This window comes from Phyllostomus hastatus, unplaced genomic scaffold (genome assembly GCF_019186645.2).
Source record: "Phyllostomus hastatus isolate PE091 unplaced genomic scaffold, TTU_PhHast_1.1 phas_contig_196, whole genome shotgun sequence".
Lineage (NCBI taxonomy): Eukaryota > Metazoa > Chordata > Mammalia > Chiroptera > Phyllostomidae > Phyllostomus > Phyllostomus hastatus.
The window spans coordinates 13,575,761-13,589,292 of NW_025333709.1; the positions used below are offsets into that span (position 1 = coordinate 13,575,761).

The window sequence follows — 13,532 nt, forward strand, 5'->3', positions numbered from 1 at the left end:
GGTAACATGGGTCCAGGCTACTAGGAATGATGTTTCATTTCCTTCAGCGTGAGCAGGAGGCACAACCACTTGCAGGAAAAGCTGGCTCCTTCTCCCAGATAAGTGAAAGTTAAGAACACCAAGTCCGGACCCCAACTGCCTGGCAGTTGGATCCCCTTTGCACCATTACCTGTGAGGTGATGGAGCAAGTCCCCTCACTTCTCTGAGCTTCAGTTTTCACAGTGATAAAAATGGGACAGTCACAGTACCTATCCCATCGGGTTGTCAGGCAGACTAAATGAGTTAGTATATGCAAGTCACTCAGAACACAGCCTTGTCCCGTCCAGAAATGACACCTGATACCTTTCAGAGCCATTTCACAATGACGACCTCACTGGGGTCTCTCCATCTTCCAGTAAAGTAGTGGAAGCAGATGCCACTGCCCTCATTCAACAGGCGAGCGAAGGGAGACACAGAGAGGGCTCCTGACAGTCAGGACCAGAGCCCCGGGAACCAGGTCTAGCATCCTTCTGCTGTTTTCCTTTCTATCCAGAGCCAACTGATTCAGTGACCCAGACAAACCCCGGGGGTAGAGGGAGGGACAGGGACAGGGGGCTTGTTTCAATGGAGACAGGAGAAGCATTCTGTTGCCAAGGATTGTCTTGCATAGTAAAAGGGACCCAGATCATCAGAAGACACGTCAACAAGACTGCCTTAATCATGATTTCTGCTAACTATGAAGTGAAAGTTAATTTCATGCCTTGCATTCACAGACAAAAAGATCCAGTGCTGTTTAGACTCTCTTCAGCCCAGTGACAGTTAGTAAACAGGAGGCTTCGTGTTCAAATGCTTCCAATCACCTTTCATGCCTCGATATATTATTTATGCACTCAGTTTAAAATAATCAGCGACTCCGAAGTAGGTGAGTGGTCTCCTCTAGTACAAACTTTTTTTTTCACTCTGACAGTTACTCCAAAACACCGGTAAACAACCTTAATTCACTTCTAACAAATTAGTAGGCTGCTGCTGTGTCTGCGGGAGGCAAGCAGATTGTATTATTAACCAAAGCAACTTTCTCCCTGTCAATCATCTGCACCTCACAGAGGGATGGGGGCTTTGCTGTCTTATTACTCAAACCAGTCCATGGGCGCACGTGACTTCAGCTGGTTTCTTCGAGGTCACTCTCTTCCATACCTTTGATTAGATCTCTCGACCCTGAGATGCAGAGTGGGGCGTGGAGAAGGCAGAGTCTCAGGGCTGTTTGCTAAGAAAGATACAGACAAATGAGAACCTCCCCAGAGGGGCAAAGGGGTTGGGAGTCATGGCGTACAAGTTCCAGTGGTTGAGGGAACTGAAACTAACACAGAGACCCCTCTAGAGGGGACCCGATCCGTGCCCTCAAACACTCGAAAGGGTGTCACTATGGAAGGGGAAAACTTGTTCTTGGTAGGTAGGAAAAATGAAATCAGGACCCCAGGGTGGAGGACACACAGAGGGTGGACTTGGGTTCCACTCAAGAGAGAATGCCGCAACTACAAAGGGGCAGGGCCTCTGGGGGTAGAACGCCAGTCTCTACAGGTTCCGGGAACCCATCCGATGAATCTTCACATCGGCCAAGAAACAGCACTAGATGCGACCTGTAGCCCCTTCCAGACGTAAGATCCTACAGTCCCATGGGTCTCAGGGCGGCTCACGAAACATGGGCTTCAATTAGCAGTCACGACACTTTTTGTATTTCTCCATATTAAGAGTTTTTAAAAGGTGACAACCACCTTAAAAAATTAAAAAAAAAAAATACTGCGTGTTAAGCACTGGGCATGTCGCCAGCCAGTCTGCAGCCGTCTACACAATGCCAGGGCACTGGTCGACCTAGCAAAATAAAAAGACGTACCGTTCAGCAGGGGAAATCAGCTGAAGCCCTTGCTTTGGGGGTGTGCGGTTTCCGCCTGTTCTCTGGCCTTGTGGCTTACGGCCCTTGGCCGTCCCGTGGACGAGGCCACTGCCAAGCCATCTGGGCAGTAACACGGGCAGAGAGGGGGGAGCCGCATTTAGCTCACCATTCTAGGTGGCCTCCTCCTTCACCCAAAGTCTGGAAACACGATGCTTAGCAAGTTGTCTAAGGGATGTCTCCTTTAGCTTCATCATTAACAAAACATTGCTGACCTCGTGAAACATTCCATTTCTCCCTGAAACCCACCATTTCTTTAAGACACAAACTGACTGCTCAGGACACAGAGTGAAATGCAAGTCAAAATAAATAAATAAATAAGGGACAAAAAGGTGGGGCAAGAGAAATCAATACAGCTTGCATTCATATCCAGGGTTCATATCAGCATTTTTACACACTATGTAGACATGTATTCTTCTAAATTATCTAGTAAACATTGCCTGAATATTGGGGGGTAGGGGGCAGGGGATCAGGGTGTTCTACATCCAACATATTGACAAACCATGAGAGAGTTCAGAAATATCAAATTCCTCAAAGGAAGTCAGGTCATTGACAGCTGGGTATGAAACTTGATGTTACTTATTTCCCAATATAGCAAGAAAAGACATCTGATATTTATTTGCACTTTGGAGTAACAGAACATAACATGACAATAATGCATTATACTTACAAAGTACCCTTCATCCATGGGGCTCCAATTCTACCAATATTAGTTCACTGATTTTCGCAAAAAACCTGAAAGGCAGAGGGTAAGTTTGTGTTACCCCCCACTTCACAGATGGGGATATTGAAATGCAATAGACAAATAAACTATTGGTCCATCACAGTGAGAGAACCCAGTAACAGGAGCACAAGAATGATAACCTTCATCTGCCCCGTCACAGTGCACCTTGACCACCCACCTTTTCCTTGGGGACTGGTATTTCCCACTTAACTTCCGCCACCATTTCAACCCATTCAACACACTTTACCCAGAGCACAGACGATGCCGAATGTAACCCCTTGGTCGAACGAGCCCAGATCCCAACATTCCTTTAATACCAGAGAAAAGGTTGTGAACATGGAAGAAAAATTAGATGGACAAAATACAACCACCCAACTAAAATTTGGCCTGAAAATAACGTTACTGCTCTTCGGTTTGTTACGTGCACCTGTCAGTATATGGACTCATCTTTAAAAAGTATTCCAAGGAAGTCAGAAAGCTTCAGAAGTAACCTTGCCCACAGCATTTTTAGAAGGGCATATTTTAACAGCCCTTTCTAAGACACCCCATCCTTTCAACCACGCTCAGGTCACTGATTCATGCATTGACCAAATAATCAATATTTACTGGGTTCTCACTGCATATAAGGTTTGCACTCCAAGTGGCTTCTTGGAAGATACAAAAATGTGTGTGACACAAATCCTATCATCAAGAAATCTGTCATCTTATGGTTCAGTGATTCGAGCACAGTGAAAACCACTCTAATCTAAAACTCTCCAGAAAGAAGGTGAAGGGAATCGTCAAAGAACATATACACAGGACCCACGGGCATGAACAACGGCGTGGGGATTGGCTGTGGGAATGGGGGATGGAACGGGCGGAGGGGGGCAAAGGCGGAAACGTGGGACAACCATAATAACATAAACAATAAAATATTTGAAAGGAAAAATAAAAATAAAATAAAATTCCCCAGAAAGAACTAACATTCTCTGGACACTCCTGGGGAGTCAGTGATACCAAGCCCAGAAGGATAGCACCTTCGGAAAACACTCTCAGAAAAGGTGAATTTGGGCTCCGCTTGTGAGGCAGACTATTTGCGACTGCAGTCATGTAGAAAGACGGATCTTCTTAAAAATGCCTGACCCAGAGCCCTCCCACAGGCCCTGATTCGAGGGTCATGACCTCCCACTATCTGCTCAGCTGCAGCCACACTGACCTCTCGGCTTGTCTCAAATCCCCAAGCACACTCCCACCGCGGGACCTTCTTTCCTTCCAGTTGTTCCCTTTCCTTGCGACAGCCTTGCTGCTGGCATTCCCAGGATCCATGCTCACCTGCCTCTCCAGTGAGGTCTCCCCTGAGCACTCACCTGGAAGAGCTCTTCCCGCTCTGTCCCCTGACTGCTCTTTCTCTTTCTTCATCTCTCTACCTCTTTCCCCATGACCCCCGCCCCCACAAGGAGGCCCTGCACTCCAGAAACGCAGGAACTTTTGTGTTCACCGCTAAACTTCCAGGGGGAGGAGCTCCATAATATCGGCCGGCCGAATGAGGCGATCCCAGTGCTACACTGGGTGCTCTGCCCTGTGTCTCCTTTATTCCCACTGGGATACTGTTGCAATTACAAATAAGGGAAACTCAGTACTAAACCATACTAGACGTTCCCACCCGTGGGGGCAGGGGGAACTCTATGAACACTCCTTGCAATGTTTCTGAAAAGATAATAAACACCAGTTTTTATTATTTTCCCTTCTCTTGATTGCTGGAGCCCTGGGCCAAGAGCCCAGTGACCTCCCCCTCTGCCTGGTTCTCCTGTGAGTTGCCCTGGGGCCCTGACCTCTTCCTTACTCCTCCGGGGCTTTGTTCCCCAGTGGCAAAATAAGGAAGGTTAAGAAGCTTACTTCCAAGGTTCCTTCTGGTTCAGAAACTATGAAGAGCAACATAGAGGTGATGGACCAAACTACACTCATATGTCTACATCTTCTGATTTGATAGCATTAAGTACAAGCTTCTCGCAAAGGTAGCCATGTCATACTAAGCAAGTAGGAACCCCAGAAGGAATGGTTTGGTTATCTAATCATACCCGCAAGCATGCCAGCTTCAGACAAACACCACAGATATCACTGAAAACCTTCCCATCCCCCCATCACACCACCAACACACGACAGACATGCCAAGAAAGATGCCGCATCAACTGTCTCCAAACATCCTGAATCACACACACTTCGCTGGAGTCTCGAAACACATTTCTTGTTTACTGGCACATTAATAAAACTCGCACCTTCGCCAGTCAGAATGTTTTTCCCCAAGCGTCACCAGTCAGAATTTTTTTTCCCCGAGTATCTGAACATCCAAAGAGATTTAGAAGCAATTAACATTCATGAATAACAGGGCAATCAACATGGGAATCGCTAATGGCACTGGACAGAATCCAAAAGCCGATACTCGGATAATAGTGAGTCCCTGACATAGGTTGTGGTGTTAGTTAATTCCAGAGGGCAGGCTCACGGTATGTGTTCCCAGCTTTGTGGGGCTGCCGTCACGGTCTTTTCTCTATGTGGATCTAGCTCCTTATGACGAACTTCATTTTTTAACAGCTATTGAAAAGAAGGCATTTTTGCATCGTTATCACACAACCTCTAGCATTAATGGTATATATTAAATTCAAGGATATTTTTAAATTGCCTACCTGACAAAAATGTTAAGATGTCATTTTTCCCCACTTAGGGTCTCTAGACTATCTTCACCTGTTAGCTTTTGTAGCTAGAGGCCACAAAAATAATAGCTATGAATTTCCACCTTGAGGCTGCCCTAGTAAGGTTTGTCACTTACTTGCATACACATGGGTTCGTACTTCCCCCGTATATAGGAAGACAGGACATTCCTCCTGCACTGAGCTCAATGCTTGTCTTCTTGTCAGTTTTCCTGACCTGCTTTTGTAAATATCATTCCAGAAACCCACATTCCCCCTCCCCTTTTTTCACCCTACTGGGAGAGTCTCTGAGTAATAGAGAAGGTTTCCACTGTTACTCTTCCTGCCTCCTTTGTCCTGGCCCCCTTCTCTCCCCACCACATCCATCTGGAATGCCAGAGCCAGGCAACTCTCTCTCTATCTTCCTGGGACCACATTCCTGGATCCTTGCCCCTGGCTCTCCTTCTCCTGCAGCCCAAAGTGTAAAGGCTCAACCTTCAGAACCTGGGATCTCCAGACACACAGGTCTCTCAGCCCCCAGCTCCCCTCCTGGCCTTACTGGGTCATCAGTGCCTGCCATGGCTAACACAGTCACCTCTAATTACAGGACCTTTCCTTATAAATGGACTGTGAGCCCCACGCAAGCAGAAAAGCTGGCTTACTCTCATTTTGTTACTTTGGATGGAATTAATCACAGCCTATTATGATTTTCTTTATTCTGTGTTCCTAAGAAAATAAATTTGTTCCAAGGCGGGGCTTTCAAAATTTTTCCACTAGCTGATGGGTAGACAGTTAGATACAAGTGTGTGATTGGACAAATACCATTCATTTTGATAATATTTTTCTGGTTATTCTATTTCACTCATGTTCTATTCCATTCCTTTCTCCTCGTTTGCTGTTTCTGGCTAGTAAAAGGTCCTCCTTCCTTTACTTAAGAATCCAGCTTTTTTTTTCCCTTTGCTTCCCCACCCCCCAACACATTATGAAAATGTGTGCCTGACCCTGGCTAGCTGGCTCAGTTGGTTAGTGCATTCTCCCGATAACAATGCGTCCAGGTTGCAGGTTCGATCCCTGGTCAGGGCACACAGTAGCATCAACCAATGAATGCATAAATGAGTAGAACAACAAATTGATGCTTCTTTCCCTCTCTGTTTCTCACTCTCCTTCTTCTTCCTTTCTCTCTAAAAATCAATAAATAAGTACACTTTTTAAAAAGTATATCCCTGTTTAAAACTTTCACTTATTCCCTGAATGCAGTCGGCCACAGAAGCACAACACACTAGGTTGTGTGTGTTAAAAACCTGGTTTGACAAAAATTTTACACACTAGACTCGAAATTAAAGAAAAGCTATCCACAGACCCATGCATAAGAACCCCTCACTTTATCCCTGTGGCAAGTGGTTTCATATTCCCAGCGCCAGCCCCAAAGCAGGGAGACTCCAGCCTCCGAGGCCCTCCACAGCACACACAAACCTCAGTCATCGCCTCTCCGCCCCCGGCTGGTGCCCTCCCCACCCGGAGGAGCGGCAGTGGAGATTCAAGTGCTTCTGGGGCCGCGGTAATCCGATCGGGGCTGGGTGGGCGTCAGTCTCCACCGCTGGGTCCGGAAACGTTTTGGCAGAATGCCTTGCCACTGCACTCTGCATTCAGCACCAGTCCCGAGCTCGTTTCCGACGCCTTGCAGAGGTGGGGTGGCCGCGAGCACCCTGCCTTGGCGGCAGCGCCTCACCTGCCTTCCTAATCCCAGGATATCAGAAGCACTTCTGCCATAAAGGAGTGAAATGTGCATGTGTGTGTGTTAATGTGTGTGTTACTGTGTGTGTGGTGGTGGAGGGGAAGGAATGGGCAAATACTGAACACACACAACTTCTTTAACTTCAAAGATGAAAGGAAGCCCATTTTTCAATCCTTCACCTTCCCTAAGCACCAAGTACAATATTCCACCCAGTCTGTATCAGTCCGCGCGGCTCAGGGGTCCTTATCTTTTCCAGATCCTTTCGGCTGTCTGATGAGTCCATGCACCCCCTTCTAAGAAGAATGGGTTTTAAAGGATTGCCAAGGAGATTAATTGTATTGAAATTCTTTCCCGTCCCAGGTGAAGGAGCCCAGCAGGGTGTGGTTTTAGTGGATGGGAAGAGGAGCTGCCGTCTGGACTTTCTAAACGAAAACTTGGGGTCTCTGCCGAAGAGATCTGCGCTGTGACAGTGACGGGCTGGAACACAAAGCGCGAGGCGGTGACTGCGCGTCCCGTCCCTGTGGCTACACACCTTCCTGTACGCCAGCCGGGTCTCCAGACAGCCCCGCGCCCCTTTGCCCAGAGCCCGGCTCTGGGATTGCTAGAACCGAGACTTCCTTTACTTCCAGCCCTACGTGGATTTCAGCTACTCCTGAGACAGAAGCGGATGAATAAAGAAAGCAATTTGAGGAGTTCGGGGAAAGTAGAAGTAAGATAAAAACGTGCTTCGAACACTTCTTCTTTCACTAGATATTTACTGAGCACCTACTCTAGCTTCATGGCAGCGAATAAATGACCTGAAACGCCTTCCCCCAAAAAACGTTACATCCAAGTGCAAGCAAAGCAAATACATGTAAAACAAACGCACAAGTAAATAGACGTGTGGCAGAGAGAAATGCTGTGGAGGAGACAAAGCCGAAGAGACTAGGGAGCGGAAAAGGGGCATGGACTCATACTTTGTATCTCGTGTGTCCCCATCTGATGTCAAAACGTTCTTGTCACCGAGCTCCTACCATGTTTCCGGCCCTGGAATGGATTCTAGGGAAGCCAGAATAGATATAGATAAGATGGAGATGGAGATTAATGTAGGTACATAGATATATATGATAGATGTAGATGTAGATTAGACGTAGATATATAGATATAGGTGATAGATATAGATGTAGGTGATATAGATATACGTATAGGTATAGGTATAGGTGACATAGATGTGGACACACATGATGTATGTAGATATAATTAGGTATAGGTAACATGGATGGTTGGATGAACAGGTATGGACATGGGTATACATACTCATCACATGCTTGATTTCCTGTTATTACATGTGAAGGGTATGCAGTCTTCACCAGAAGGCTCTGTGTGCAATGATGAATTCCTGACAGCCATTTCTTTTAGACCGCAACCGATGAATGCCCCTAAGGGGCCCCAAAAGTGGGACAGGTGGGGTAGGGACTGTGTCTACTGCATGAAGGGGGTGACTGCTGGGAGCACTGAGCATCAGACGCGTGGGGCGTGGGGTCAGCAGTCGGGTCCCTGCACAGCTCCACCTCTTGCCCACGGAGTGGCTGTAAGCAAGCTCCGTCACTGCTTTGAGCTTGCAGATCCTGCCTACAAATCCAGGATCGCGGGCTGCTGCAGGCTCAAAGGCAACCACGCCAGGACCGTGCCCGGCACAGTGCCAGACACTAAGGAGTTGCAGGCTGAGCCCCTGCCCCACTTGTCTTCCCATCCAAGGGAAAAGAAGACACCAGACGTTCAAAAGCCCCAACCACAAGATAAGGCACTCAGAGTAAGTACACTTGACCCTTGAACCATGCAGGGGTTAGGGTCGCTGACCCTCCCGATCAAAAATCTGGGTACAACTCTTGGCTCTACAGTTGCCCCTCTACATTTGCAAATTCAACCAATCCTGGATCAAAACCAGCATTTTCCATCAAGGTTGGGACATCGCAGTTGGGAATGCGAAAATATTGTTTCCAATTATTGGTGGGTTGAATCTGGCATGCAAAACCAGAGGATGTAAAGGCCTCTCTGCATTTACTGAAAAAAAAATCTGCATGTAAGTGACCCTGCACAGTTCAAACCCGTGTCATTCAAGGGTCAACTGTATACAACAACTGCTTTTGCTGATTTGTTTTCTTTGTTTTTGTGGCTAAATAGCTCTAGAGGATATCAGAAGACTGCTTTTGAAACATCCACAGTCAAATGCATTTTAGAAACCAGCCATGAAATGAAGCTGCCCAGGTCTCTTTCCTTGAGGCCCTCCTGGTCTTTAATCTGCTGGTGTGAACAATGGCGTGAGCGCCCCCCACCCTCCTGCACCGGGGAGCCCCTTGGCATGGAAAATCCTACCAGACGGCTGGTTGTTCAGTGAAGCAGACTCTGGGAAACGCGGGTTTGCTCTGAGAACAACGGAATCAAAGGGCCAGGAGTATATACCCTGCGTGGCCCTGACGTGGCCGGGCGGCCCTCTGTGAAAAGGCCGATGTGGGCACGTTTTCTGCAAACCAAGGAAGCCTAGTAGGAGTGTCTCCCATCCACTGAACCACAGCAATGTCTCCCCCTTTTCCCATTAAAGAAGCCGTTATTCTGGGACCACGGTGCATTCGGGGGAAGTATCGGCAACATCTGAACACTGCTCATTCTCTTGGACAGGTAATTCCCCTGTTTTCTGCAATAAATGGGCCCTTAAAACGAGTTTTGTTAATTATTCTCTTTAAAGCCGAATCCTCTTCTGGCTACACTGGGGGAACCTGCGGCTTAAAGTCACGCTGGGTTTTTTTTTTTTAATCATCAGAATGCTTTGCAGTGCGCGGTATGTGTGCCTTTGATAAACAGAATGTCAATGCTGGAAAAGAAAAAAAAAAGACATTCTATAGGGAGGTATTGATACACCAATGATTAGCCCCCAAATTACCTACTTATATACATGAAGATTTTATACTTGGCTCATTTCATGAAGACCTTACTTAATATCAGAACACTAGATACGCCTGAAGAGGGAGGAGTAGGTGAGGAGGAAACTGGGCCGAGACTGTCCCTCACATGCTTAGATTTCAAGAATGAGAGGGAGGTGAGGGGTATGGAGATGAGGAGAGGGGAGGGAAGGGAGGGGAGGGAAGAGCAGGGCAGGGTGAAAACTAGAGAGGAGTAAGCAGGAAAGCTGTGGAGAAGCAGAAGGTGGTAGGCAGGGAGCACAAGCCCACAGATTAAGTTGTCCCAAGTCAATACCAAAGGCTTCATGCAAGGTCTCTGCCATTAATGGGATTTGGACTACTAAAGCCTTGTGAATCGAGTACAGGACGTACCCAGAGAGCACAGGTGGCAAACATAAGGCCTATGGGCCTCTACCTTGTTTTATCCGGCCCAGCACCTTGTTTCTACTCGTCAGCAGCACCGAGCTCTCGCTTAACCTTTAAGGAGTCGTTACATTTATACAGTCCTAAAATTACATCCAGCCCTTTGAAGGCAACCACGAGGCTAATGTGGCCCCCAGCGACAATGAGTTTGACACCCCTGCCTTAGATGCTGGAGTTAGTTTTGAAATAAGCGTTTTAAGTAATGTGAAGCTTAACTAGCAAGTACTCCAAGCATTTTGCATGCCTGCTGCTGGCTTGTGGCTTGGCTGGGAACCCGAGCTGCCCAATTAGCAGCAGCCTCCCACCTGGGACAGGCCCCACTCGGTGAGCTTTAACCCTTCCTCAGATGCGCCACTGGCGAGTGGGTGGGTGGTTCTGCAGCGAGCAGAATGGTGGGCTGGCTCCCCCGACTCCTTTAGTAATGCAAATGATGTACATAGAGGGGAACCCTCTGGGTTTAGAATTAAGCATTTGTTCTTTCAGTCTTTCAGGAGTGCCTCCGGCACATCAGGAACTGTTTGGGGTCTTGTGAATACCTTGGTGAACATAAAGTCCCAGCTCACAAGGAGCTCTACATTCCCCTGGAAAGGGGGACACCAGCCAAGTAGCAAGAATTTCTCCTGGTGGGAAGAGCCCTGAAGAAAAGAAAAAGAAAAAGAAAAAGAGGGAACAGGGAGACTGTGGCCCTGGGGCAGGCAAAATGAGCCCAGGGCAGGCATCCCTGAAGCAAGAGCATTTAAGCTAATGCTTGAATAATGAGAAGGACCCCACCCTGCAAAGATTTAGGGAAAGAACAGACCTAAAGTAGGCCGCCATCTTCCTGGGTCTCACTTTCAATGCACTAAGCTTTGGCAATACTAGATTCAAAAGCACACAGCCATGTTTGATTTTAAAACCTAAAATGGTGCACTTTGCCTTGCTAGGAAACTATATCCTGAAACTCAGATATTTTTAGAACAGTCCACTTCAGTTTCCTCAAGCACTTTTTCCCAGTTCTACCAGAGGACCCAAATAGCCCAGGTACATCAGCCTCCTCTAACTACCTGCAACTGCATTCATCAGGCACTTCTTAAGAAATTGGGTCTTACTTCAAAGCTGAATGACTTGATTACTCCCATAACAGAATACATTACACTGATTACAGGATTATTCACGTGCCATTTGGAAAAGGTTGGGCAACATTTCTCAGCGTTCCGCCCACCAACAAACAGAGTAGTGAAAACGGAAAACGGAATGCTAATATTCAAATGCCCTCCAAGGCGTGATCCCGTGAAGAAATTCCTTACCGCTTCTCTTTAACCAATGCAAAGTGTTGGGGGGGAGGTGGGGAGGTGGCTCCCCCTTTAGTACAACACAGCTCAGAGAAAATGAAAGAAAAAAACATCCGCAGGGGCCCAACTCCTTTAGTTGTAAGGATGTTCCTATGTTCTGACACACTCTAGGCACTCGGCAAATATTGGTTCCTCTCCCCATCGCCCTCTGCCCTTGCATGCCAGAGACCTGAGTATTGATTTTCATATCAATAGTTTGCCGATAACATATTCATTGGCTCATTTTTTTAGCTGTCACTCCAGCGAGGTGTTTCCAGCCTGCTGCCAATTGATTGGGCTTCATCAATTCATAAGAATGTCTTGGCGTGAGAAGAGGGGTGAGGAGGTGGAAGCTTTATAACTTTGATTCACTGCTAATCAATAATTACCATTTTATGCTCAAGACAATCAAATTCACATTATTTTACATTTTTAAAGTTTTTAAAGGAACATTTCCTAAAGGCTGCGATGAAAACAGGGCATTGGAAGTTCAAATAAGCCATAAATTAGACAAAGAAGCATCTTTCTACTGAACACCATTGTATTAGCTAATCAACGTGTCTTTTTTTTTCTATTGGCATCTACTTACTGTCATGTAATTTCCATAAGGAAACCATCTGTATTTATAAAAGAATTATCTTCGTGGTGATCTAGCAATCTACAAACAGCAGTGATATTTAACTTTTCTTAGGGGATCAATTTTGGAACTGGGTTAAAGGATTTATAAATCTGTTTTTCATGATAAACCTTACAAGGACTTGTTCATACATCTCTGTGACATTGGAAGCACTCGCAACAGAAAAACAAAAACAACCACAACAAAATGTAATTTTGATTTATTAAAAAGGTAAGGTTCTGGATCCCGACTTCTACATTTTATAATCAAGCGAAAGGAGTCTCCACTATAGAATCCAGAAAAATAATCATACACAAAAGATTTTCTTTTACTTTTTCTTGGCTGAAAGGGCAAATTAATTTTCAACGTGATCTGATTCAGTGCCGTATGGCTCAGAAGGAACCCAGTATGAGCCAAGGTCACTGCTATGGGTTTAATCAGGATCCAGCCCGCTCACTCAGTTATGACACATGGTCAAACCCTGCCTTGTGCAGTTCCTAATGCTGGCCTCGCCAGGGCATGTCATTGGCCCACGAGGGCCAGTCAAGCTGGTGGGGATGAGCCAGGAATCCCCTCACCACTGATGGAGTAGAGACTCATAATAGACTCCTTTGTTGGGCACACACTTCGTAGATGAATGACAAAACAGGGGTACAGGGAGATATGGGTTTAAAGGGTTTCAGTGAGCCCGAACCAGGTGGCTCTGTTGGAGTACCATCCCGTATAACAAAAGGCGGCAGGTTCGATCCCCGGTCAGGGCACATGCCTAGGATATGGGTTTGATCCCAGGTTGTACAGGAGGCAACCGATTGATCTTTCTCTCTCTCTTTCTCTCTCTCCCTGCCTCTCTCCCCTCCTTCCTCTCCTCTAAAATCAATAAACATATCCTTGGATGAGGATTAAAAAAATAACAATAATATTTTTTTTAAAAAGGGTTTTGGTGACTATCAAATAGGACCCAGAGAGACAGCAGTCTTTGGTTTTACGAAAGTATATTACTTCAGCTTTGAGTCATTCCAAAAGAGGAAGATGAACTTTGAACTTTGAGAACATCAATCAAAGACAAAAACCTCACTCTCGGTTAGTATATAAATTTCTCCAGTAATAATCAACTACTTTGTAAATTTAATTTTAAGCAAGATTTGAAAGGATTCTAATTAAAAATGTATAAGGTGTACTAACCAACAAAATA

The 13,532-nt window shown here is 46.2% G+C and overlaps 1 protein-coding gene across 1 annotated transcript in view; it reads right to left on the reverse strand.

Moving 5' to 3' along the window:
- Positions 1 to 13,532, reverse strand: part of PPARGC1A (PPARG coactivator 1 alpha) — a 631,109-nt gene that overhangs the window by 444,091 nt on the left and 173,486 nt on the right. Inside the window, exon 2 of the mRNA XM_045834042.1 lies at positions 2,598 to 2,662. Within this exon, the coding sequence (XP_045689998.1) occupies positions 2,598 to 2,615 (18 nt within the window). The 5' untranslated portion in view covers positions 2,616 to 2,662. The remainder of the gene's footprint in view (positions 1 to 2,597; positions 2,663 to 13,532) is intronic.